Below are 27,909 nucleotides of genomic sequence, written 5' to 3' on the forward strand. Positions count from 1 at the left end.
TAAAGAGTATTTCATTTTGAAATCATTTTGGCTTTTTCTCATCCAGAGAATTAATGTGCACTTGTAATAAATTAATTTCAAAGTAAACATAGTGTTAACATTGTCGAGCTTTTTAAGGCCCATTGTGTAATAGTAAACAATAAATTACCATTCAAGCAGTATAGCCAAAAATGCATGAAAATACAATGCAAAAATCAGTGGAGACCGCAACAAGAGTTAAACAAACTAGATTGACAAATGATCCCCAAAATTAAGTGGACTGATATGAAAATAATATGGCATTCATTGGTAAACTACAGTACACAAATGAAAAAGTAGCGTGAAGTGATTAACAGATTCTTGAACATGATTTCTTTCTTTGTTAGTCAAAGTTTTCAATCACTACTCTCCGACATTAAGACACATTCAACTAGTGTGGTGTGTCACATTTTCAGGCGCCACAGACTCCACTGTGCTTTTTTTTTAAAAGCATCATACCAGCAGCAACATATTGAAATACACTGGCCTGTTACAAAATTCTTGCTAACAAGAGAATATAATGGGCAGATTAAGGGTAGTCCATAACAAGTTAAATACATTTAAGACTAGTCAATCTGGAAGCAATCTGAGACTAGAGCAACAGAACAGTTATTCACCGTTTTGAAATATGAGGACGATTTTGACAAGAATCATATTTGTTTGTCACAAAAGGGTTCAAATTGGCCTCTTATTGACAGATTATAAACACAAATCAGTGTTAATACATAAAAAGCGCCATCCGAAATATCACATTTTCCAGTATGTTTATGTGCGCATAATGTAAAATTATTCAGAGATCTTGCTTATCCTCCTGTGTATTTTCCTAATCAATAAATGACGTCAAACATGTCGCATTTTGACATGATTGACAGCTTGGCATCAAGAACATGCGGCGTTAATAGCTAATATTACATTTTTCTCGTAATTTTGAAAAAAAAAAAAAAAACAAACATCAAGACAAGTTTCAACTCAGAGCATGTACAGTAGGTAGCCGAATTAGCTGCTAGCAAGATTAGCATTCGTGCTATTGAGTTAACGACAGCATACCGCTACTTTACATATCATACAATACATCGCAGACAGCAGCAGACAATATGAGTTTATCATATATTGGCAAGTTTAGGTTGAGTTGTGCGCCTTCATGTTGTGCCACACTGCCAGGCAGTATTTAAAATCGAGTGGAAAGTTACAGCGGCATAAAAAGCGAGGAGAAGGGGCAGAAAAGTTCTGTTGCTGTTCCCACCGAGAGTATTGTTACATATACTGTATGGTCTTTATGTGTTACTGCTCAGTGTGCTAAGTAACAATTGTGTGATTTATAAACAAGAGTTCATCGGAATAACCTTTAAAGAAAGCAAATATGTATAAAACAAAGAAAAAAAAAGAGTTACATGCTCTGATTGGCCGGTCTGCATTTAAGTGGGTGCGGTTTACTGAACGGTCAATCGTTTTTATTTCATATATTGGGGCAACCAGCATCCAAATACAAGAGTTGTCAAAAAAATCATAATCTTTATAAATCTAGAACCAAATTATAGTATAAAAAAAACTGTTATTGATACGATTAATCGATATTTGAGATTATTCTTGGAGTGGGAGACAACATGCAGTGCGTTCTTGTTTGTTCTTTTTGTTAGCGCTGCTAACCGCTAGTCCACAACCGGCTGCTCATTCTCGATTTTGTGACATCAATGTGCTTGGCATACATTTGCCCACTTTCACACATGCACGACTCACAAAACCGCTGTCGAGCAAAATAACAGAATGAACAGGAAAGGCACTATCACAAAATTTGACTTTCTCTAAACTTTTCAATGGACATATCAGTTTTAGGATGGTCCATAAATTTCAGCTGAAAGCCCAATAGTGTTTGCGAGTCATATATTTCGGTCTTTGTTTTGCCCACTAAGTACACTGCGTGAAAGAAAGTTGATGAAAATGAACAAAATATAGCAAGACATTCACAAGCTAGGACAATGAGTCATTTCCTGTTAAAATGGCCTCCTGAAGAGCGGCGTACAGTAACTTTGTGAGTGCATCTGTTGGTGTCCTCAGGCCAGCTGGATATGCGGCGACTGATCAAGAAAGTCTGAAGCCAGCGCATCTTGCTCCGCAGCTGGGCTCCTGTCAGAGTCTAAATGCTCACCGGGGGTCGCCAATTTGCGCTCGCAAATGAAGAGTCCGCTCCCGCTCCAGTCGTCGCCCCCGTGTCGATTGAGATTGTGCATGGAGAGAGACTTGGCGAGGGCGCCCCCCCAGTCGGGTGCCGCCGGGATGTCGCCCGGCGACAACATGAGCAAGGGGTCCACCTCCAGGCTCACGTGCCGCCTCCAGGTGGCGTCGGATTTGGAGCCGGGCTTCTCCCGTAGCTGCACGTAGCCCGTCTTCTCGCCGGCGGGTCCCACCACGACGGAGGGGCCCGGGCCGCCCCTGTGTGCTACCACGCCATCCGGCACGGGGCAGCGCAGGTGGGAGGGGTGCATGACGGGGGGCAACTGGAGGGTGAAGCCCCCCGCGGAAGGTGGAGGAGGAGGCAGGTCGGGGAAATGCGCCCGCCTGGTGCCGTTGGGGGTGACCAGCGTGGGGTAGGGGCTGTCAGGCGGCAGCAAGGGTGACGGGGACAGCGAGGCGGTGGACGGCGGGTAGGACGGAGGCGCAGAGTCCGGCGGACCCTCATCGCTGTCGGCCGGGGCCAGGATGAGCCGAAGACCCCTCGGGTGGGCGTTGCTGTCGCTTCCCTGTGGGGAAGGCGGGTCTCGGTCCAGGATGGACGTCTGGTAGTCGGAGTCGCGGTGGCGGTCCAGCTCGAAAAGCGGCAACGAGGACAAGGCCAAAGCGGACGGACCACGCTGCAGGACTTGGCGGTACACGTCCAGAAGGGAGTCTAACTTGGACTCAATGGAGGAAACCTGGGAGCGTGCGAGTGTACAATTCATAAAGCAATAAGAAACTAAAGAAATAAAAAGAAGAACAAGTTTTTGCCTCCTCACCTGCCTCTCCACTTTACATACACGGCCCAGCATGCTGACGCCATCGTGGGCATCTCCGTCCGGGTTCAGTTTGTCCCTCATCCTCTTATCCACGGCAATTTGGCCTTTTCCCAGGATTTGATCCACCCTGACGGGACACAAATCCAAACACGTTGGTGTTACTTAACACATTGTCACAAAGTCCAGGCGACAGCAAACTTTCTTTTATGTTGAAGAGCAAACCTGGATGCAAACCTGGTTAGTACAAAAAGGGGAGGAAAAAAAAAAAAAAAGCACACTTCATTGAGTTATTGCGGTCATAGTAACATTTAAAAAAAAAACATTGAGATGTGAAGGTCATACATTTGTCATCTTCATCCACAAATGAGCCTTTCCACAAATCATGAACCAAAAGCACAAGTCCGAAGAAAAACACACAAAAGCTCATTTGTATTGAATGCTCATGGCACCAGTACGTTGAGGTCAAATAGTCCCGTTATAAAGTTTAAAAACAAACACAAAAAAAAAAAAAGTTTCACTTTTTCCAACACACCATTCCTATCCATCTCTGCAATTCCCCCCCAACATGCGCACTGCAACCATCCGGCAAGGCAAAACGAACAAAATGAGAGATAGACGAGAAAAAGCTAAAGAACTAAAAAAAAAAAATCCAAATAATGAAGATTTAAAAAAATAAATAAAAAGGCAACCCTGAGGCTGAGCTCTTCTTCCTGTTGCCGTAATTGTAATGCAGGGCGGGGGAGGACATGTTCCTGAGTCGACTACTCAAGTTGGCCTGTCTGGACACAATAAAAACACCACACCTGCCATTAAAATACATGACCATTATAAAAAATGACTTTTAGAATTATCACAATGATAATATGCCATCTAAAAAGCTCTACAATAGCAAGCACAGCACAATTGTCCATTCCACACCTACACACTAATTCATGTTAGTGCAGTTATACAAATTACACAGCAAATCTATGACTGTGCTGGTGTACCTAATATTATGGCCTTCGAGTCTATAAAACAAAATGACGGACGTAGAATTAAAAGTCTCTCTTACACTGGCTGTCAAAGTCTGTTTTTCCTGTTAGCGTGACAAGAAAACTAGGACGAATGAATTTCCTGGCTTCGGAGTTTCGCTTTTAGTGACATTAGTGTCGTGTTAGTTGAGTATCGGACACAGTGATCGGGTCTAACCCCGGTGTGGACGACTTCCTCCGGGCCTGATTGTAATACAAATGCAGGGACGGTGAAGAAAAGGTCTTGGCGTGTCGGCTGAGGGGTCTCGGAGCAGGACCTACAACCGTATCTAATCTGAGGGAGACAAAAAAATAAATAAAATCTGCACACAGCTGATCAAAAAAGCCTGATGAGAGAACACGCATATTAAGAAGGGGTGTGTCAACTTTTTCTATCCGCTGTAGAAGGAAAGAAGAGAGCCGCTGGATGAGAAAGCTACAAAATGAAAGCCCCCGGTTGATTTTCCCAACCTGGTCTGGAGGCTTTTGATGCGACACAGCATGTCCAGGTGTCCCGCTGAGTACTGCTCGATCACGTCTTTCACGTCGTACGGACGTAGCGTCTCCTTGAACTTCTTCTTGGCCACGTGGAAACTCATGATCCTGACCGACACATATATGATGAAAAGCACGACGGTGACAATTAGAAAGGAGATTGTAACAACGAGCGAAAAACAGCAGATGGTAGCAGTTTCCTAGCAAACTCCGGCTTCACTCTTTTTCTCCCCGGCTTAACAAAGCAAACACTGTGTGAAAATCGACTTCACCGGAGGAAACCGAAGAACCCTGGTACTCCGGTGTGTGACGCCAATAATATTGATGCGGGTAAGCCGATCTGCGCGTTTGCTTCCCTTGCCCCATTCCTGATGGGCTCAGCAGTTGTTCGTCTTTCCTGCTGAGAGGTGACAGATGAGCCTCTGTTATAACAGTACCCACCGGGGGAGAAGTTACCTCGGATCGTAAACCCGACACCTTGGGAAAGCTTGGCCTCATGGTGTGGGGGTGGGGGGGGGGGGGGGGGCAAGTGGTGGTACTTCAACACTCAGTACACACTATAACAACCGTGGAAAGAATTTTTCCATCATTTCTGGTGGGGGAATGTATTGGGATACATTACTTGGTCAATTAACCAATCAGAGAATTTAATTGGACCCACCCATTTTTTTTTATAGTGCTAAATAGCTTGAGGGGCTCACCTGACAGCTCTGATGACCGCCTTAAGTGGAGCGGAGAGATCCTCGGCCGTGATGTCGCAATGGCAGCCTCGCTCGTCCTGGGAATCTTCCGTGGTCATGCCAGCGTCCACTAAAAGACGATTAAAAAAAAAAAGACCACATTGAAGTCTGCAGTCCTTGAAAAATAAGCAATTCACGCATATCGGTCTTTCGGGTATTTTGACCTTTTTTTTTTAATTTGTAGTGTTGTGGCAACCAATGTGATTGAGTGGATGCTTGCTCACCGTCTGAAGCTGTGTTGCGCGTCTGGCTCTTGAGCCTGAGCGAGGGTCGGAACCTTGTGCGGTCATTGAAGCTCCAGCTCTTTTGCACTTTGGTGGGGCTTTGGCCAATTAACTCGCCGCAGCCGCTCGCAGCCTCGTTGCCGGGGGAACAGCGCTGGCGGTCGTTAATAGACGCCTGGCGGCTCTTCACGCTCTGCCCCCGCGGGCTCGCCAAGCGGACTCGCTCCTTGAAGCTCAACTTTTGACTGCGTGGGTGAAGGGCCGAGATGGAACGAGGGGGATTTAAGGTAGAGAGCAGAAAACGAACGTTATGAAGTGCTCAAGTGTGTCCTTTCATAACAAGCGTCATCCAGCTGACATGCCCAAAACCAAAGTGACAAAGCCAGCTTGCTCACCAGGGAAATAACACGATGCCATCAAACAATAAACGAATCCATCATCTAATTTACGCAGGATTATTAAAAGTATTCTGCAGGATCATCGTCACACAAGTCATTTTGGAGAGCGACAAAGACAACAAACCTTACCAAAACTTTCCATCCTACAGAAAACAATTTCAAAGGACTTGGAAAATGCACATGATGCAATTTAGAGTCTTTAGCTGAGATACTAACAAGTGCTAAATGCAATTGAATCAAAATGGACCAGCATGCAATGAAGCAGGGCCAAGGACAAAAAAGTATATCGATAAATAATTTCTCATTCTGCAAAACATATTAACAAATGAATATTTCAAGAAAGAAATTCAGAGAACTGTCAAAAGAAAATTTGGCACTGAGTCAATGAATAAGACTCGCCAATTTTGAAATATTAATAAACCACGACAACTCATTTTCTGCCAAGGAATGCAAATAAATAATTTGGATTTGAAAAAATATTGTGTTGAATTGATTTTACACACAATCCAGGAATAAACAAAAAATACCAATACTGTGGACTGAACCTCATATCGAACGCTCCTCTATAATATTCGCTAAACTCTATATAGCCACGCCGTCAAAATTCTTTGCATAATTTACCATTAAACAAAAAAATAAATAAAATGCGGAATTCGTTCGAAACAAAAAGTATATTTCTCATTCATGCTATTAGTCGGTCATTCCCGCAGTTTGTGGTTGCGCTTGGCTTCGATTAGTTTAAGGACGGGGCAACCGGGATGCTTGGAAGTACCTCCTGTATTTCCTAGTATACCTTCGGAAGAATTTCCTGTGACCCTCACTAGAGTGCATGGGAAGAGGAAAACATAATAAAAAAAGGTGTTGGGAGTAAAAATAACTCACACAAGCGCACACACACACACATTTGTACACATAAAGAATATTGGCGCAAACACAGTAAAGGTGTAAAGTCTTGTGTTGTCGTTGTGACCCTTCATGTTAGCTTTCCGTGGTCATAAGGGAAATCATTTTCTCTTCAGTGCACAAAACTGGACTCCGATTTAATAAACAGAGCTAGCAAGTTATCACTCGGTAGCACCCTCAAGGTAGCATTTACGTTAGCACCCAACATAATCAATTGACAAGGCCATCACCCCCCCCAAAAAAAAAAAAAAAATCGAAGACAGCAAATGTCAACCGACACATCCCCCGATGACGAAGCAGAGAACAACACAGTTGTCATAAAGCTGGCTAGCACGAAATAAAAAAAAAAGGGCCCAAAAGATGATTCATTTGTCTTTAGAAATAGCTCAAATAAAGCCCCTTAGTGTTTAACGTCTAGTGAAATCGTAGAGTCGTGAAAATAAAATAAAATATAAAAAAGCCGCATCACAAGTGCAAATTGGGCTTTACCCTTCTAAGAAGGGGAAAGTCTAATTAAAGCCAGGGATTTATGGGCGCTCGCCATGCTGGATGCGGATGTGGGCTGCCCTAATTAAACGTTCGCTTTTGAGGATGACAAGCACTTTTGCTTGTGTCGCTTAACTGAGTGTAAAAAAAAAAAAAAAAGAAAAGAAAACATTTAAATGCCTTCAGAAGCTGCCGGCTCAGCGGGACTCTGCCAAATGTTGCCAGAGCGTAAAAACTCAATCAGGCTTATTAAACTTGGAAAGCAACTTTCTCTTCAGTTCAACTTGATTTATCTCAAGAGTTACGGCGCATTCGCTGGCATCGCAAATAAAACCGAAAATTATACACCAGACTAAATGCAGATGACAATTCTTGCTGCCTTTTGATTACACTTAAATATTTATGACTCATGAACATATATTGCATATTTACCATTCGCGTATAATAATAATAATAATAATAATAATACTTAGGATTCATGTCTGTTTGTCATTTCTGCTGACTTTTGTTCAATTTGATATCTGGGCATGTCCTATTTACCCCTCCGACTATTTTCATTCACACTCATGCTCCGCCTGCTTCATTTCAATAAACCAATCAATCTAAACAAGTGTACATGGCTCACAAGAATGTTGACTTGAGAAGCGAGTTGTGCGTGTGTTGTGTTGTGTATGTGTGGCACAAACCTGTATGCGGTCTCGCCCTGCTCTTTCCTTCAAAGGTTAGTGCGACGACGAAGATGAAAAATAAGAGACAAAAAGGGGAAGAGAGGTCAGTATTCTAGAGGATTAATACGGGAGAACATTCAAGTAAGCGAGATGCGGTTTGGGAAGCCAAGAAAGTTAACGCATGCAAGCTGTAGCCATGCACAAGACGGGAGAGATAATGTGAGGTATGAGGAGCTGAATGTGGAACATTTGCTGGCTAAAATGACAAGCAAACAAAAAAGGAAAGAACATCTGGCGTCAAAGTGTGTCCTGCTTGGCTTTTCAGAAGCACCCATTTATTTATTAAAGCCAGTTGATATCATTTGTGAAGTTCAGAAAAAGTTGATTTTTTTTTTTTTTTTAACTTGGGTAGATTTGTGTACATGCTAGATGCATAGCGTTGGTGCTTTATAATCTTTTTTTTTTTCCAGTGCTTTGCCATCTTCTTTTGAATGGCCGTACTTTTTCCACCTCTGGGTGTGCCTAATATTGTGGCCGGTGAGTGTGTAAGAATGGTACATGCCAGAGTGTGAAGGGTGAACAGATTGACGTGAGCCACAAAGATGATGGAGGAGAAAGAGGAATGTTTAAGTCCACAAGCGAGGAACGGGGGGGGGTCAGGTTTTTTTGGGGGGGGGTCCACCTACTTGGCGGGGCTGCAGGTATGCAATGCCTTCAAATGAGGCTTCCAGGTTGCAACGGAAACCGAGTTCTCATCGGCAGCGTAACTACGCCAGACACACTACGTGCAGAGGAGGGGGGGATGAGTTATGATTGACAGGTCAAATGTAAACAAGGAGGGCAGGGATGGGGGGGGGGGCATGGAGGAGTAGTGAGGAGGAACAAAGAGAAAAAGCTTTTTAGGGTTTGGTTTTTTTTGGTTGATGCAGTGTGTGTGTGTGTGTGTGTTTGTGTGTGGTTGACGGAAAGGAGGTGGCGGTGATGGTGGAGGTGGGTGGGAGGGATACATGCCTGAGGGGGGGGAGGGCGCTTTGGTAGTGATGCCAGGTGGCGTGGAGGTAGGGACGAGCACCATCAGTGGAGTACAGACGCCAAGCTGCCTGGTGGGGGGGGGGGGGTGACATGTATACACACATACACACACATAGGGGGAGCAATGAGACAAAGGTGGTGGGCGAGGCAAAAGGGAAGGGCTGTGTTAGGACCAGCGGTCATTTTCTCTTCTACCAGCCAGCCCAAAAACACAGCGTAGAGATGAGATGTATAAAGTCAGTGTGTGTGTGTGTCATGGAGGCGTAATTGATAAATGAGCGGCGTCATCACATTTTAATTAACACACTGGAATCTGCTCCCGAGTTTGCGTTCACCTGTTGGGGTAAAAGCTTGTCAAGTTACTGGAGGAGAAGAAAGAAGGAGGAGAAGAAGGAAAAAACGTATGGTGTGATGTGACGCATCGCTGCAGCCTGGAGGTACATCTGTCCGGGGCTATGATCGCCATGGTAACGGCTCACGCCATTAATTACCAGCGACACACGTACAGACTTACACACACACGTTCAGAGAACTTCACCGAGAGGTTGAGCAGAGGTGGAAACATGTAACCGTGTGACATTAAACGCACAGTGGGGAATACACAAGAAGGTTGCTTCTGATCTCCAAGTGCTGCAAGAGAAAGTGTGTGTGCATGTGTGTGTGTGTGTGTGTGTGTGTGTGTGTGTGTGTGTGTGTTACCTGGATGAGGCTGGCTGCGGGATTGCGTCTTTTTTCAAAGTGCTTCTGCCGATGTTGCTCCTGTACTTTTAGGGCAAAACCTGAACCCAGAATGCCCTGAAAGAAAAAAAAAATGAGTCGAACTAACAATGTACACAAAATGGGAAATGTGTGTGTGTGTGTGTGTGTGTGTGTGTGTGTGTGTGTGTGTGTCTCACAGCAGGCAAAGCAAAGAAGGAAATTCCCAGGAGAGCAAAGCCGGCAGACAACAACCGCCCAGTCCAAGTTTGCGGCGTCTTATCACCGTAGCCGATGGTGGTTAGCGTGATCTGAAAGTTCAACAGTAAAGCGCCCGAGGCTCAAATCATCAATTTTACAACATGCGATCTGAGAACACGCTTCTCACCGTGCCCCACCAAAGAGCATCGGCATAGGTGGCAAAGTCCTTGTTATCTTCTTTCTCCACCAGGTAGACAAGGAAGGAGGAGAAGATGAGCACCAGGAAACCGATGTACCACGCCGTCACCAGCTCCTAAAAACACACACGAGGGCAAAACAGGTCAAGGGGATCGCATCGGATTGGTGGGGAAAATATCGAGAAACTTCTGGCTGCTAACAAAATGGCGGAAAAGACTCACATTGGTTTAATTTCTCTCTTTTTATCATCTTATGGAAATCCGGCCCTGCCGTCGTACCTTACTATGCGCGTAGACGACAGAGCCCAGCAGCTTCCAGGTCCCGCCTCGCCGGTCCATGCGCACCATGCGGACAATCTGGAGGAAGCGGAGGCTGCGGAGGGCCGAGGCGGCGAAGATGTTGCCCTGGCTGCCGGCGGAAACCACGGCGACGGAGGCGATCAGCACGATGATGTCTTGGGAAAGAGGAAAAGGTCACATGAGTCAACCCAGCGCTGAAGTGTCGAGTCAACACGACATTATTCATCTTTTGTCTTTTTTTGTTTTGTTATTGCCTTCCGGAAAGGTACACGCATATAAAAATGCATTGCGTCATACCGATGATACAAAATGGCTTCCGGGCAAAGCGGAGGCGTCCTTGCCAGCCTCGGTAGCGACAGCAGCAGCCGGCGCTCCATATTCGGATGATGTACTCCAGACCAAACACGACGATCATCACAAACTCCTATCAAAGAAAACACACTTCTCAGCGTTACGTCATGAAAACAATTCTTTTTTTTTAGTTGAACAAAAAGCTATTATCCTCTTTTATGAATGGCAACAGGTGGACACACAGGTTGATTGTACCTTCTGCCATCTAGTGGTCGAGCATGTCATTGTTCTAACATAGCTAAATGAACAAAGCCACATTATTTGGAGAGTAGGTAAGCAAATACTCGTTTTCAGACCAGTGAGGTGAAATCTGATATTTATCCTACGGCTTAAAATAATAAATGTCAATAGACCCTCAGCCTTTTCAATTTCACATGCTTCATCAGTTGAGAACACACATCTGAATTGCAAATGGTTGTGTGTGTGTGTGTTTGTGTCCTACCAGAATGAGAAGACAGTGCGAGGAAAATTCCTGGTGAGCAGGAATGGTGGAAAACACGGACAGCACCAAGCATCCAAACACCAGGATGAACCTGAGGAGACAAACACAACTCAGTTTGACTAATTTAGCAGCTCTCGTGACTGAAACATAAAAAGAAACAGCTAACGTTAGCATATCCATATGTATGATATAAACCCTAAAAAGGAAACGTAGGAGAGGAGGAATCCATTAAAGTCGGAAATCAGATTCTTATGAGAGGAAAAAAAAAAAAAAAAAGATTTGAATTTAAGCCCATATCGCTTTACACACACATTTATCTCATTTAGACGAGACACACACGCACTTTTTGGCTTTAAGCAAAACACTTTGTAATAGGTGTTAAGAACTTCCCTACACACTACATAAATCATCAGGGTGTGTGTGTGTGTGCGTTTGTGCGAGAATGTGGTATGCAAGAGCAGGTCACCGTTTTCCACACATTATCATCTCGACGTAGTGTACGTACATGCCGCCGCCTGAGCGTGCCAAGCATGCAGGGCTTTTCAATCAAGGCGGCCGAGAGCGAGCGAATGGAAAGAAAGAATAAAAAAAAGATGCAACGATGGATGTGGAAGACAAAACAGGGCCAGATGAGACACTCGCTTTGAACCATAACAAGTTTTATACTCCTGCCTCCTAAAAATAAAAAAGAACTTGGAGATGTGGTTAAATAGCAAAAATCTTATTTTTTGGACTTTTAACGTTTCTGTGTTGGGATCAGCAGCTTGAGCTAAAGGAAAGTAGCAAAAAAAAAATAATAATAATAATAATAAAGAATGAACTGATAGCAAACATGAAAATACTGACTAATAAATTAGAGATGACAAAATACAAATAAAGATTGAATAAAAAAGGTAAAAAACAAACAAAGTCTATCTTTTTTGACCGAAACAAAGCTAACGAAATGTAAAATAAGATCTTCTACAAGTACGTAGAAGATAATGAAAAGTTAAAGGACAAGTTGTCGTTGGAGGAAGATGACAAAGAACGAAACGAAGCGGTCGCCAAGCCTTTCCATCATAACCGATCCTGTTTACGCAATTGAGCGCAGCGGCGATGATGGTGGTCGTAAAACTCGCGCCTTTTATTTCCCAGCAACGCCAAAACACAACGAGGCATATTTCCATCGCTTCCTCCTCACACAAACGGCATCATAACTTGGATTTTGATAACAATCAAAAATCTTTGATCTTTTTTTCACGTTTGTTTCATCTTTATTTACTTTTGTTACCTTAATGTTATCTTCAGCTTTGTTTACCTTTTAGTATCTTTATTCACATTTACATTGGGGGTAGTCTATTTTTGTTACATATAAAACATCTTTGTTATAAAAACCATATATTTACATTTATTTATTTATGACATATTTATATTAAACATATATTTACTAATAATAATACCGAACAGGAAACTAAGATGAGAGACATTCCAAAAGTACGGAAAAATATGGATGTGTGGGAAGGTTTTCATGAGCAGTGCTGATTGCCTCCAGTCCTGGTTGGCTGATGGCGACATGACAGAAACATGACGTCCGCTTCAACGGTTGCGTGTCCAGAGTGCGTGTGACATATGGCTTTATCATGGAAGGCATCACGACAGACTACATCTGTTACAAAGATTGTGTGTGCGTGTGAGATGATCCGCTCGCACATCAACTGCTTTTATTAATTCCGTCTTGACACTCTCACGTCTGAACAATTGAAAACATATGATTCATACATACATTTTTGTGTGTGTGTGTGTGTAGCACATCGGATCAATTGTTTGTTCTAAAGTTGAAAAATTAACCAAATAAAAAAAAATTCCCCCAAAAATCCAAACGCGGCTTTACCAATAATCCTATGGTCAAACATCACAATTTTGATTCGAAAAAACAATTATCATCCATTCTAGCAAGGATGTAATATTCAGACTTTTTGTTTGGCGCGACACATTGTGGTGATTCCCTCAAACTAAACAAACAAAGCTAAGATAAACTGCTTCTCTCTAACACCAACAACAAGGGATGCTTTTCATTCCTAAAATATAAAGTCAAATGTAATCACGAGCCTTCCCCTCTGGGGCTAATCTGCAGAGTTCATGATTTGAGCGCTTTGGAAAAAAAAAAAAAAAAAGAAAGAAAGCACTACGTAATGGAATATTAGTGGCTGTCGTGTCTGGCTTACTACTACTGTTACGGCTGTGTTTCATCTCGTACGCACACACACACGCACGGACGCGCAGAGTCTGAGGACGGCGGTCTGGACAGCATCAGCGGCGGGCGGCGGTCATCGCGGCGGTGTCTGGGTTATACACAGTTTAAAGTTCCCTTGGCAAGACACACAAACACGGCAAATGGGAGCGTGTAAGCCAGCTTGTTTTACGCCACAAGTTTGGAGTCATTCAAGAACATTTTCCGTCAAGCCGTCCAACGCAACGGGATGCGTACACCACATCACACGTATGCAGAAAGAGGGGGAAAAAAAAAGAAAAAGGGAAGCGTTCAGTCTATGAAGGAAGCAAGAGAAATGTGGAAGTTGGCTAAAAACGGTTTCCCTTCTGAGGACTTTCGACGACGTGCCCAAAGTGTCTTGGTTAAGACGATTAATTAAGATTAAAAGCAGCCTAAAAGTGATTTTAAAAGTGTGGTATGAAGAGCACAGATGTTATGTTAGCTCCCTCTAGTGGTGCATGATAGAATTACTGAATTAACAGTTGGAAGTCTATGAAAATAATTGGCTTAAATATATATTTTTTAAATTGATACACTACGTTTATGAAGAAGATCACATAGTGATCATATAGTATGACAACATTTAGGGAGACGCTATCCATTACTGTACATTTGTGGGCGGGGCATAAATAAAAAGCCTTTCATGAAGCTGTCATTAGCATGTTTTTACGATAATTATTAATCATAATAATCAGCTGCTGGAATATCTCGAATGGCATCTTGGCAGCTGCTTTTTCGTTTGGGCCTCTCCCGTGCAGAGTGGCGCTGGTATAGGATACACCTTCCCTTTTTAACTGGCCTACATTCCCGCAACACACACACACACACACACACATTAAATGCTGCCTGGAGATGAGTGATGACCACACAATCACCTTAAAACTTCTCTTTGCTAAGAGCTCTACTTCCCGAGGGCCTACACTCATTATTTTTTTCCGTTAAGGTCTTAATGTTCGTGTGTTGTCGGTCCTCGTCACGGCATCTGGAACTTATTCCCATTTCACCACCGTTTATGGTAGAACCATCACCAGCAGGATGCATGGACATCTATGGTGCATCCCTCCTCCACACCCCGAGGCTGAGCATGTTCTCCTAAGGTGGAGAGGCACGTCCGTCCAGAGTGGGGGTGGGGGGGACCGTCAACTGCACAGAACCAATCAACGGGTCGCGGATCTCGTTAGCAAACAGGTCAAAGATGGCTGATTTCCAAGTAGGTCTCATCTTAAAATTCAATGGCCGGCCTGACCACTCGGGGGTTTGAATCTTGAATCACCGATATAAAATATTGAGAACAAAATAATTTCTTTTGTTTTTGCTCTTCTTTTCTCAAACACCACTGAGCAGTAAAACCTAGTAAATAAGAAATAAAAAGTTTGCCACATAGTTTGCCCTCAACGTGTTGGCAAACGACAAGACACTCGTAAACATGCTAACACAAGCTAAATCGCATACAAGGCTGTGTTGACATCGCCTGTGCAGTGCGTTGGTTGAAGTTTTACATGCTAACATGCTAACACACTATATCTATTTTGGGTGGTCCCACCATGGAGACCACTGCACTTAACATCAGCCCCGGATACACCCCGGATTGGTCGCCGGACTGGTCGCAGGGCACATATAGAGCACATACACTCACAATGAAGAATATATTGCTGGATGAATAAACCGAAAAAGCTAAATTGGACTGCCCACTCAAAACAACCTATTTTCAGTAAGACAAAAAAAAAATAGGGTTTAAAGTATGCTGTAATTATTGATCCTCGGGGTATTGTGACAAAAGAATGGTACAAATCGACTAATAAATCATTTGGAAAGTGTTTCAGATCTGTGAAAAAACAACAACATTTCTTTATAGCCCAAGAAGCTCGTCAGGGAGACGAAAATATGTGCTTATGTTTACGATACACGACTGGTGTCAGACTGCGAGACCGCAAGGGATGGGCTAACAGATGCTAAAATGAATTATTCTGGCACACAAGGCTAATTAGGTTGGGAGTTCAGTAACAAGTCATGCGTCACCGGGCCAAATAAAAGCCAGAGTCATTAGATGATGATGCCACGGTTATGCCTCAGCATCGCCCCCTAATGCCAATCAGCACAAAGAACGTAACAAAAATGTCGCAGTGTTTGCCATTTGAATGTTGTCTTTTCGCTTTTGAAAAACAATCTCAATGTCCACATGCCACCTCGAGGCCTCGGCAAGTAACCCGATCCGACCCCGGGGGTCTTTTTGGACCCGCTTGCCTCTAAATATACATCCCTGGCATCGAACGGGAAAACGGATCCATCCGCCTTTCCTCACTTGACACCGTTGAAACGAGTTGAAAAACAATCCTCAGAGTCGGACCCAAGATGGTCGATGAGACGTTCTCGTTTCCGTGATAGTTGGACTCGTTTATCAAAGTGATATTTTTATCACATTGATGAATGACTTTGAAGGAGACTGGCCCCGGGATGGAAGAAGAGCTTCTTGATGAATTTCACTATCAATCTTTGGCTCTGTGCAGCAAGCTCCCATTTTACTGTATTACTATTCTGTGTGCGAGTTTGAGCGTGTTCTTGTTTTCCAATCGCTATGTAGCTCTATTCATGACACCCAATACATTTTATTGTGAAGACATTTTAATCTTTCTGGGGACATTTTAATTGGTCATCATTCTATTTTTATATGGGGACATTTTGATGTGTTACCAAATCCCTAAAATCTCTCACTGTGCCTCTGAACGAAAATGTGTGTCCGTCTCCCTCTAATTGTGCGGCACCACAAGTGACACTCAAACTTTGTGAGGATGTTTCTCTTCATGTGAACATTTTAGCAGTGTGTGTGGGTTTTTTTTGTCTTTCTAATTTTCCTATCTTTATTGTGGCGACATTTTAACAGTTCTTGTTTCATTTGTGTGTCTCTGTTTTTGTAATTTAAGGAAAGAAAGCCGAATGGACTATGTGTGTGTGTGTTTTCTAATCATTGTGTGGCAAAACATTTGACACAAATATTTTATATTGTTTTTTTTTTTTACTGGTCCATTAGACTTTGCGTGTATTATCTGTTTTTCTTATCATTGCGTGACTTCCCACTTGACAAAAAAAAAAAATGCTTCAACTAGCTTCTCTAACCAAATTAGAGAAAAAAAAATAGGGCAGTTTAGCACAAACATGACCTATTTGTATGTGAGCACATGTATGTGTGAGATGGAGATGCTGACTAAAGCAGCGATCATGAGGAGGAAGAAGAAAGACTCCATTATGAGCCATTATAATCATCCAGGTCAACATTTATGAGTATTGATGCTATAATTTGTGCTGGAGAGCGGAACAAGATGGCCAACTCATAGCCACTGTATCTTTGAAATTAGATTTGCGACCAAACTGCTTTTTTAAAATTATTTTTTAGTGTCATTTCTTCCAATTTTCTCTTCACATTCCATCACGCCGAAAGGAAAAAGAATAAATATTGCGAGCAACCTATCTCTTGTGGTAAATAAACACGCAACTACACGATTAATTTGCAGCATTGCAGATTGCTCTTTTGGTGAATTTATTCCAGTTGAAGCATGCTTGTGAGTCAGATGTTGGCACGCGCCGCGGGAGCAAATGTGATTGACTTACACCGTGTGGGAGCGTAGTTCGATTTAAATCAATGAGACCCCGCAGACTCTGCAGGAATGTGGCAGGATGGTGACGTCACGGGAATAAAAGTTCATTTTAAAGAATTTTTTGTTGCTTTTTTGGCACAGTAAAGTAAAAACTACTCAAAGGATTTCTGTGGTAGGAGTTGGAAGACAGGACAAAAAAAAAAAAAGATTTGCATTCACATTTAGTGTGCACGCAGCATTCTGCTATTTGTTATTCCATTAACATGGTGGATTCTTTTTTTTGGGGTATTTTCCACAAATTGCTCATTGAATAATTCATGAAGCTAAGGTTTGATGTAAACAATCAATTTGGGGTAGTAATTCAAAGCATGTCCCCTTGCTGCACTACTTTAGACTAACAACAAAGAAGAAAGTTTACAAAAGGTTCGCCAGTTTATTTTCTAAAAAAAAAAAAAAAAGCAACAAGTGACTTTAATTCTTGTTAAGTACGTGTGTCCGAACGTAAATCATTGACGCGATGCATTGTTGAGATGCTTTGAAGGAACACACCGTATTCCCAAAGAGGGTGACATATTCTTAAAAGCACATCAAGTACAGACGGCCAGACGGAGAGTCCCAATAAGTACAAAAAGAAGATCTGGAAATTGCTGCCCTGCTGCAAGGCTCCTCTGTTTTATCCACTATGCGCAGGATTTGATTGGATTGGATGATAATCCAGATGATTATGCGTAATCAAAGCGCTAACGACTCACGACGCGATGCTTGTTAGTCCGGTTGACGTCACATGACGTGGAAAATCGTTTTTTTTCCCGCTAATAAACGACTCAAATAAAACTAGTCAGCCTTTGATGACGTGTGATCATATTTTTTTTTCATTTGTTTTCCACTGTTGAAGGCCACTTGAGGTGTTTTATTATTTTTTACATTTTACGAATCTGTCGAGAGTTCAAAAACAGTTTTCTGCAGGTTCTTTGCTGCCAATCAATGGACTTTATACAGAGGAAAATGTGATGCCGTCACAGCCGTAAACAAATTGATGCGTTGCCTGAAAAAAAAAAAAAAAAACTTTTACCTTGTCAAATTGATGCAGATGAACACGCGTGAAGAATGAATGAATTTATAATGAGAGTAGGTGGAGGACCAATTAATGGAGTGAAGGTCGAGAAAAGCAAACCAAACAAAGTTGGAGGATGTTTTGTGTCGTATGTGTCGGCCTGCGCATCGATCTGCCGCGTTGTTTGCTCTACTTGGCGTGGAGACACGCAAACACAAACAACAGAAGGTAATCAATCCGCAGCCCCTCTCCAGTGAGAAGGTTGGCCAAAGTTGCTTGTTGTCGCGGCAACCGGGAGGGAGGAGAATCAGACAGGCCGTGACAGATAGATGCTTTGCACATCACGACTGTGTGTGTGTGTGTGTGTGTGTGTGTGTGTGTGTGTGTGTGTGTGTGTGTGTATGTATGTGTGTCTCTCTCCAACAATTAGCCACGGCCCTAATCACCACCAGGAAGGAGGTCTGCGTCCTTTCGCTATCATTACGATCAATAATGCATGCTAACATAAAGGTCGTGAGGAGGAGGGAGGCCCGTAAGGTGTTGGCCTCTAAATCCATTTAGCAGAAGCAATCGTTTATATAATCGTTAAAAGGCTTGTGTAGAACTATTTCACTTCAAAAAGAGAAATTGCATTTTATTTTTTTGATATCATTAATTGTCTAAATTTACTTAAAGGGGAAGTCCAAAAAGATATTTTCAATGATACGTTCTGTAGCCATCTGAGATATCCAAAAAGTATCGGTTTCAATATCGGGAACGGTGCATTGATTTCGATGATTTCGGCAATATGGTATCATTAGCGAATCGTGCAGTACTGCATCGCACCATTGTAAAGCACGAAAAAGCCTCCAGATGAAAAGCATGGCGGTCCATCCATTATTGTCCATTTTGGGTGCAAGCCAGGCCTGGAGGAGCAGCTCTCAAGTTCCTTCTTTAATGCGACTGGGACTGAACGCATCGGCGACGCGGCAGTAACTCATCCCGGGAACATCGCCTCCTCCTGGCTTTACTTAACAAGGTCAGGAGACGACAGGCTAACGGAAACATTTGTCACGCGGCAGTCGCTCCTCGCCTATTAGCATTGCCATTTGTGTGCGTGATGATGGAAAAATCAATAATCTTTTTTTTTTTTTTTTTAGACCTGACACGTTTCTTCTGGCTGCCGATTTGGGGTAATGTTATTTTCCAAAATAATGTGACTAATAAAAAAAAGTTAACTATCATCTATTTCATATCGGGGGCCATATTTGGGTGAATTATTTAGCAAGTGGAATATGTTTTGTGTTTTTCATCAAATACATTCTGATTTATATAAATGTCCACTCGCATTTACTGCCCATTCAACTCAAAAGTACATCTCCAGTCAAATTTTCCATGGAAAGTTAATAAAGTCGTGTATCTGTCTAGGGGTGCTATTCTTTGCCTGCACAAAATTATATTGCCTCTACTTGGCAGCACTGGATCGCATTAGGGCAACGCTGAAGAATGAAGACTATTATATGAAATCGGTATAGTGCCAGCCACGGTATTAAAGTCGTCTTTAAAAGCAAGAACCGGGTCGAAACAAATGAATAATAAATGATTGAGGTATACCAGTCGGCTGCAGGCGTCTCTTTTATCGTTCGACAATGGATGTCAAGGGAACTATCGGGATAGTTCAGCGTTCCTTGTCGTCTGACTTTTTACTTTTTTTTTTTCTCGTGACACGAAACGACGAGGATAGGAGAGCGGGGATGGTATTTTTTTTTTTTTCAGAGACACAAGTATTACCGTGGTGATAGTTTGGACTCCCGGATGAAACAATTCCACATCTAATTGATCTCAATGGGAAATTTTGTTCAATAAATCAAAATTGTATTGGATTAAATGAGATGCTGACTCATTTGAAGATAAGCGGCTAATGTGAGCTTCCAGCATGGAGGTGGTCGCCTCCCCGCACAGCTGCTTGCATTCTCGGCGAATATGTCGAGAGGAAAAAAAAAAAAAAAAACAGTTGGCGCAATTGGAGCGAGAAGTGCACACTTGCGCAGCCATGTGACGTAGGGAGGGACATTTAGGAAGTGTGCAACAAGAGCTCCTCGAACAGGACGTGGGCACCGTTGGACCGTCCGTCTTCAAAAACCGAGTGCCGAGATGGAATCATTGTGAACCGAGTGTAACGGAACAAAAGTGAATTATTAAGCTATAAAAAAAAAAATACAAACGACATTTGTTATTGCTTTGGCTGTATCACAAGAGGCCAGAGGCTGAGCTGTTCTGTGTTTGTTCACCGAATGACCCTTACCTAATATGTTCCATGTGGCCTACTGAAAAATCCTAATCCGAATACATATACCGTTAAAGCCCTCAATGGTGACCCTGTTTCTATTTTGGTTGAATCAAAGTTTACGGCTCACACACACACTTGCAGACACACACACACACATAGGGAGCTGCGATACTATCCAAACAGCCAGCTGTCCTGTTGTGTCAGGCCGCTCGCTCTGTTGGCTGCAGGCCTGGGAGAAAGCTTACTTTGACAAAACAGAGCCTCACTCCGCATTAGGCCCAACTCCCGTCAATGGACTGGGCCCAAAGCCTACAAACACACACGTACGCACACATATGCACACACGCACACACACGACGCACGCAGCCAGAGAAAGTGTCTCCCACACTTTCATTCACAGGGACATTCTCTCTCTCTCTCGTTGCGGCTTGTTCACCATCACCCGAGGATGCCGGCGCACACGTACGAGCACCCACGAAAAAAAATGCCAAGCTTTCAGTCGCAAATATGAGCCGCCGATTACTGTCAAAACGCTGGTTGCTAGGGGCAACGCTGACTATGCTGGCAGATATCATGTTGGTTTAATTTACATTACCGTGAAACCAGCGGTACTTTGACAAAGCCCATAATGTAACAAACCTGGTTCAAATCTATTTCACAATTTAAAAGTAGAGATGTTTCTATACTATTTTTTTTTTGCAGACCCATACCAGTATGAATTATTCAACTCTTTCGATACTCGCAAGTAGCGATACCAAGGAACCAATACCACACTTTTCTCCCTCTTTTAAGAAAAATAGCACTGTATTATATACGAAATACAAACTAAAAGACAATGTAACATGATGAAGTGGTTTATTAGGTAATGACTACAAGTACAGAAGTATTTGTGTGTACCTTTAAGGGGTGTGGTCGAGGGAGCAATTTGCGGTAATTACAGTTTAAACTAATAATACAGCAATATGGTGGATGAGATTAAGCCACACAGGTCCATTTTTTCTCCCTCCCACTGCACTTGGTCGCATCCCGTCATTACAGCAATGTCATGAATCACATGGGAAAAGCTAGCAGGCGTTCAAAAGGGTATCACGTCTTGGAATTGATAGAAGAAAGCCACCTGGGATAAGTAGCAGTGATCAATTATTTACAATGTGTTAGGAAGGATTGCCTTGAATGTTTTTGATATAGGTATACACACACACACACACTGACAACCTACTGAAATATTCACTCGCTTCAGGCCCCGAATGGTTTGCTGCAATATCAGCTCAATGTAAAAGTATACAGATGAACTACTGTAGGCTGGCTGATGCAATCAAAAGAGAGGTAGTTAAAAACAAAAAAGTGAATAGTCACCAATAACGGACACAATTGAAATATGTCAGAAACATGTTTAAAGTTTTTGAATGGCCTCATCAGACGCACACTTATTGCGTAATCGCCTCGCATGTCACAGCGCACCAGCCATCCTCATCATCTCTCCCGATGTTGTACGTTCTCACCATCGACTTGTGACTGATGTCGCCACCGCCTGCCTCTTTGACACCTTATGGTGCAAAAAAAGCTTAATGGATGAACGACACGTAACCGGCTGCAATCGAATGCACGCATGGATCATTGCGACAGAACGTGAGGTGTGATAAAACAAACACAAAATAGGAGTTCAAACTAGTTGGTGACGTATGTAGCTTAAAGGGGTGTGTCCTAATGACGGATGTTCAAGAGCTGGACTCTGGTTGGCTGGTTTATCTACACGTGACCGCGTGAGTGTGAGTAGTGGCTTAAAGCAGATTTTGCATCTGTCCTTACTAACACATTTCTCTAGTCAATAATCATCTCCAGTTTTTTTTTAAATCAATTTAGCTTTTATAAGCGACCTATTCAGAAATACATTAAACCTACAATTTATTATTTCTATTTTTACACTGTGTTAGCGTGATTGATTTTTTTCCAATTGTGTCTACTGATATGAATTTTACACCATATCACCCTGACCTTGGATGATGTGAGATTTTTGGAACATAAAATATGTGCCTTGGCTGAACACAGGACAGCAAATGCTACACCACAGGAACATTTAATCCCCCTTGAATAAAACACAGAGTGTCACATTAAGCTAGTCCTTTAAATATATCTTTTGTTGTACTGTATAAATAACCCCGAATGAAACAGAACAGAGATGTGAGGTCTGCATAACAATCACAAGAGTGAAAAGCTTTTTTTTTTTTCCAATGAGGTCACGCTGATTCATGTAATAATAATCGTCTTTTGACACCGACTGGCTCAAAGCGCTGCTGATGCTTTGGAGATGGATGAGAAAAGGCTCCTCGGGGGCTACAAAGAAAAGAAAAAAAAAAAAGTCAAGACCACGGAGGAGCTGCACCTTCCTCACGCACGCATGCGGAAAGTAGCCATGGAAAGAATCTGTGGTTTGCGTGAGGTTTAGCGCCACATTAAAAAGAAGCACTGCGTGAAACCGCAATGGAGTGGAGCGCAACGGGAACGGATCTGGTTCCTGTAATGTGCTACAAGTGCACTCCATAAAGACAATACACATGACGTGGGGTGTCCAAACTACAGCCTGGGGACCATTTGTGGACGTTCATTTTCTCTCCGATGCCTGCGATGGGTTTGAAGCACTCTTATGAGTATTAAATGTCAGACTAAAATATGAACACAATTTCAGGGGTGGGCAGAGGTGAATATTTTCTAGTGGGATACAGGTCTGCGGACAATCTAAACAAAAAAGACAAACTATTTATTGATTTATATTAGCATACATAGCATAGCAACTAAAAGGTCAAAAAGTGCCTCTGAAGATGTTTTCAGTTTCTTTGGCATAGAAGTGTGACGATTAGCATGGCGTAGCATAGCATAGCATAAAAGTGCAAACGTCAAGTCAAATAAAAAAGGGTGGAAAATAACGTCTTGGAAGATCAGCACAATAGATGAAATAAGCTGCTACGACAACATTATTTACTTTCATCGCATGTCTTCCAAAACATCCGTGGAACTTTCCGTGACAAACATGATTTCCACCCATTGGAGATGATTACTGATCGCCTGACTAACATTGGGAGGAAAAGCCTTTTCCATTCACACCAATATGAGCAGCTGTGAAAAGAAGATGGAGGGTTTTTCTTTTTTTCCTTTCCTTTTTTTTTTTTTTTTGCACAGGACTATCAGCGCGATTGGTGCACACTGTCAAAATTTCAATTCTCTTCACTCAGACCACTGAACGAGAAACCGAGCCCATTGACACCGTGGAGGTTGTTTTTATTTTTACACCTCGGGGCAGAACCTCAGGTGGTTTCATTCTGTTGATACCCCCGAGTGATTCAAGGCCAAACAGTGAACACAAAGAAAAGAACAAATACAGTACAAGCTCCTTCCTTCCTTCCTTCCTTCCTTCCTTCCTTCCTTCCTTCCTTCCTTCCTTCCTTCCTTCCTTCCTTCCTTCCTTCCTTCCTATGACCTGTACAGGCGGGCAATGTTTGAAATAAAACTATTTTGTCTCCGATGATGCGTAGCATATGTGAATTATGGGAGGCGAAATGCTTGGAGGTGACTGAATCCACACGAATGAAAAGGAAATGAGAAAATTAGAAGGGAAAAAAGAAGAAAAAGGTCAAATGACAAGAATAATTTTGAAAGAAAAAAAAAGACATTTTGTGACCCATTCAAACCATTCCAATTTCAAAATGCTTAGCTCATTCAGAACATCTTGATAGCCAAATGTTCCAAATCAAATTTGCAATAAAGAGAATTAGACATTATTCCCTCCTCCTTACACAATTTTTGACACATTCAAACTATTCAACATATTGAGGATTTTTTTTTTTTTGCAAGCTATTCCCAAATGTGAAAATTACATAAAAAATAATGAAATAATCATATGAAATCCAAATAAGATAATAAATGGACAGGAAACTGTGCATCATCTCGAGTGTGCGACTGTAGCTGGAAGTCATTTGTGAATGCGTGATTTGTCCCACAGACTTTTTTTTTTTTTTTTCACGCCATCTCATTAAGCGGCCGGATGTTAATGCTGCTTGTTTTCCAATGGGAGCACTATTTGGCAAAGAAGAACAAGATTGCTCATGTTTATATTCACATTGTAGTCGGGAGTCCATGGATGAAGCTACGAATTGAAGACTCCATGTGTTTACATGGATTAAGAACACACACGCTCATACATAAGCCACACACACACACACACACACACAGAAAACCGCATCTGTTTCAACACAACGGAATGATCAAAGTGAATATTTCTTTCATAAATCACATACTTTCTCGTGTTTGTCTGCGTCTCCGTGAGAGGGTGACACATGTGTGTAGCATCTGACTCTGGGCGGTTTTAAGTTTTTTTTAAGACAAAAAAAAAGGGAAAGAAAGTTTGGATTGTTACTGGAAACTTTTTTTTTTCTTTCCCTGAACAGCTGAAAGATCCCAGCGAGTCGGCACGCACCTGCAGCGACTTTCCTACTGAAAGAGTTGAAAAAGTCAACCATGATATTGAGGTTAGTGTTTTTAAAAAAAAAATAATAATAAACAATTTGAATAAATACAGGTTTTTTTGCAGTTTCATAAATTTCAAATATTTCCACATTGTTGTTTTATTTTTGAATGGAAATAAATGATCTTCAAAAATTGCAGGTCATAAATGCTAACCACTACTCCACCGTGCTGCATTTTAGTATAAATCATTTTATCTTTCTCTCAGTAGCTTCTATAAGTGCACCTGTAATGCATAGCTTGATGTTGTTAACCTATATTAGCTAATTTACATTTAAATATAGTTTAGAGGAATGAAACGGCCCAACATCCAGCACACGACAACATGTGGGGTGAAGAGGAGGATGAGGATGAGGAAGAGGCGTCGAGCAGATGTAACGACTTAACCCGTCGACCTCAGCTGTCCCGCCTGAGCAAATAAAAAAAAACATCTACATCCTGCTGCCCGCACATACACTCACTTGTATTCATGTGGACACGCTACACAGAGCAGATGCTGTAGCCACAGTTCAAATTTTTATTTATTTTTAAATCAATTTTTCAAAATTTCTTGATAAGGATTTTCACTTCATCAATATGCTGTGTTTTATGTCAAATTTTAAGCCCCCCCCCCAAAAAATGAATTGCAATCAACAAACCATACTTTCAAAACAAGAAATATTATACATCAAATTCTGGAGCCAAAAACGAAACTGAATCCCATGTCGAAAATACGTCTGCGAATAGTTAATACGCGTGACATGTTTACAAGCAGAGAAGACGCGTCTTCTTCAGCTGCGATTTGACTAATTGCTTAATAGAAAGTGCATGTTGTTTTTCCAGACACGCACACAATGGAAATGAGCCACTTTCACACCAAAGTAGAGGCGGAACTTTTTTTTTTTTTCCCACACAACGAGTCTTTCTGTGTGTCTCCAGATCATTGGGACGGTCACGCGAGGAGGCCCCCGGCTAATATTTCAGTCAGCCTGCACAGCTGACAGCTCGTTGACCTTCTCTAAGAGTCCCGGCGCATGTGCCGCCAGCTTCCATTCTTACATAAGTGCACCGAGGAGGCTTTTCGTTGTCCAAGCGCAACTTCATCCAGGGAGGGGGGGGGGAACGGTACGAAAAGCCGCCCCGTGTTGTCATGAGCAAAGGTTATCTATGTCTAATGACTTGATTTCCTCAAGTACTACTCTTCTGTTGTGTTTACCTGGAGGGTGAGCCGTCATTAATTGGGTCATATTCGGTTGATAAGAAACTTTTGTTACTCCAGAGCGATGAGGGATTTATTTCTGTAAGCGGGTGACACATTTAGGAATAATTCGAGGAATGGCAGTAAGATAAAGCGATATCCCGTCTTTGATGGGTTTTGTGGGAAATGCAAACAAATGAGGATCATACGTGACTAATTAGTCAACTTACCGTCTGTCATTAACTGAACTACTCATGCTTGACGAGAAGACATAATTGCAAGTTATTTCCTGCGCTTCATGTATTGATTCTTTCATCCTGTTTAAAAGTCAGCGGCGCAGCTGACATGTCAGACAGGTGGGTCGGGTGACCTGTTAACACTTGACGATTTGTCAGTTCATCAATTAGGTGTGACGACAGCTCGAGAAATGAAAAAGCGGAGAATCTGTTCAAATGTTAAAATGCGGGTGGAGTTGAGGATGAGGATGCACGGATGAAGTGTGAGTCAGCGCTTGGAATTGGGATGGGAGAATTTAACCATCCTCTCTTGGTCTCTCTATCAATGGACGATTGTTTACATTTCAAATTTACCATAGAAAAGAAACTTCATCATAGATTGTAATAAATTGGCCAACATTTCTAAATATGCTTTTGAAAAGATCATTTCATCCACAACTTTTGGGCTTAAAAATGAATGAATATGACCATTGTATTGAATAGAGAGGCCGAGCACCCCTAAAGTTGACAATAACAGCAATTTAATGTGGAATTATGATCATATTCATAAAAGTGGACTTACACAAAAGCGTGGTAGACGAACGCCCACTCTCGGGGTCTCTCCAAGACGTTGTACAGGTAGTTCTGGAGCCAACGGTAGCGCGCGTTCCTCCGGCCGCCCTGCGCGCTGTACGCCAGCGGCTTACCCAGTAGGCTGAGCCGGGCGCCATGCTTCCTCCGGTCGGCGGCACCGGGCGGCCCAAGTCCATCCCCGGCCACGACTCCTGTCCGAACCGCGTGGTTCATCGTCGTCTGGCCGAACTCCACATCCCTCGGGGGGAAGTCCCGCGCCAGGCGTCCCGGGGAAGTCTTAAGCCAGATTCCGGAACCGACAACACCGACACCACAACCGCCGCCGCTCTCGTCGCCGCCGTGACCCCTCGGCATGGCATCACCGGCGCGGGCGTGGAGGGCGCTGGGATACCGGCGGACATTCACACGGGGCCGGTGGATCCACTAGTTTCTTTTGGGAGACTTTTAGTGTACACTCGTCATCTTTTATGGGAATATGGCTGTTCGGTCCGAACACTTGTGTGCAAGACAGCGGAAGAGTGGGGTTGTGAAGAACTGGATCCATGGAGACATTTGTGGGGAAGGGGTGGGGGGGTGGAGAAAGGGGTGGTGGTGTTGGTGGGGGGGGACTCTCCCCCTCCCACTCGGGCTTCTTTCTCACCACCCTACTGAGTTGGCCAAATTAAGCTCCTCAGACGAAGTACTCAGAACTAATTCAACTCATTTGCTTGTATTTTTAATTGCATCACCAACTTTCATTTTCAGATTATTCACAATACTTTTAAAATGATCTTTTTCTGCATGTTTTTTAAAGCGATTTGATTTTGTATTAATATATTTTACAGAGGATAGACAGCACCGATATACATTGAGACGAGGACATTATGTTTACACTGATCCAACACTGACCTCGTGTGTCTTAACCTTGTAATTACACTGCAATTCTCAGAGCTTTTTAATTTTTTATTTTCATCCACGTCTTTCTTGATATGATATATCAATACCACAGTATCATTATTTTAGAGAATGTTGCCCTGAAATATAATTGGATCTCTCTTTGTCATTTATGTTTCTATTTATAACTGTTATTTGGCTGACAGAGAGAGAG

At 42.6% G+C, this 27,909-nt stretch overlaps 1 protein-coding gene across 2 annotated transcripts; it reads right to left on the minus strand.

Moving 5' to 3' along the window:
* Positions 1-35: 35 nt before the first annotated feature.
* kcnq5a (potassium voltage-gated channel, KQT-like subfamily, member 5a) lies at positions 36-27,348 on the minus strand. 2 transcript variants are annotated; one of them, XM_085922070.1, is made up of 17 exons: positions 26,812-27,348; positions 11,152-11,242; positions 10,656-10,782; positions 10,338-10,513; positions 10,049-10,174; positions 9,861-9,971; positions 9,664-9,759; positions 8,619-8,713; positions 7,951-7,977; positions 6,648-6,695; positions 5,478-5,722; positions 5,215-5,323; positions 4,490-4,621; positions 4,197-4,313; positions 3,698-3,787; positions 3,009-3,135; positions 36-2,927 (listed from the first exon to the last, which is right to left on the minus strand). In XM_085922070.1, exons 1-17 carry the CDS (start codon positions 27,174-27,176, stop codon positions 2,070-2,072), a joined length of 2,940 nt encoding a protein of 979 aa, XP_085778196.1. In that variant the 5' UTR covers positions 27,177-27,348; the 3' UTR covers positions 36-2,069. The 2 variants fall into 2 exon arrangements, with proteins under 2 accessions (XP_085778196.1, XP_085778197.1); XM_085922071.1 differs by lacking the exon at positions 6,648-6,695 and having other exon boundaries at positions 26,812-27,238.
* Between the last annotated feature and the right edge of the window lie 561 nt (positions 27,349-27,909).

The sequence above is a fragment of the Syngnathus leptorhynchus genome, chromosome 10 (assembly GCF_054491065.1).
Source record: "Syngnathus leptorhynchus isolate UIUO chromosome 10, UIUO_Slep, whole genome shotgun sequence".
In the NCBI taxonomy this organism is placed as follows: Eukaryota; Metazoa; Chordata; class Actinopteri; order Syngnathiformes; family Syngnathidae; genus Syngnathus; species Syngnathus leptorhynchus.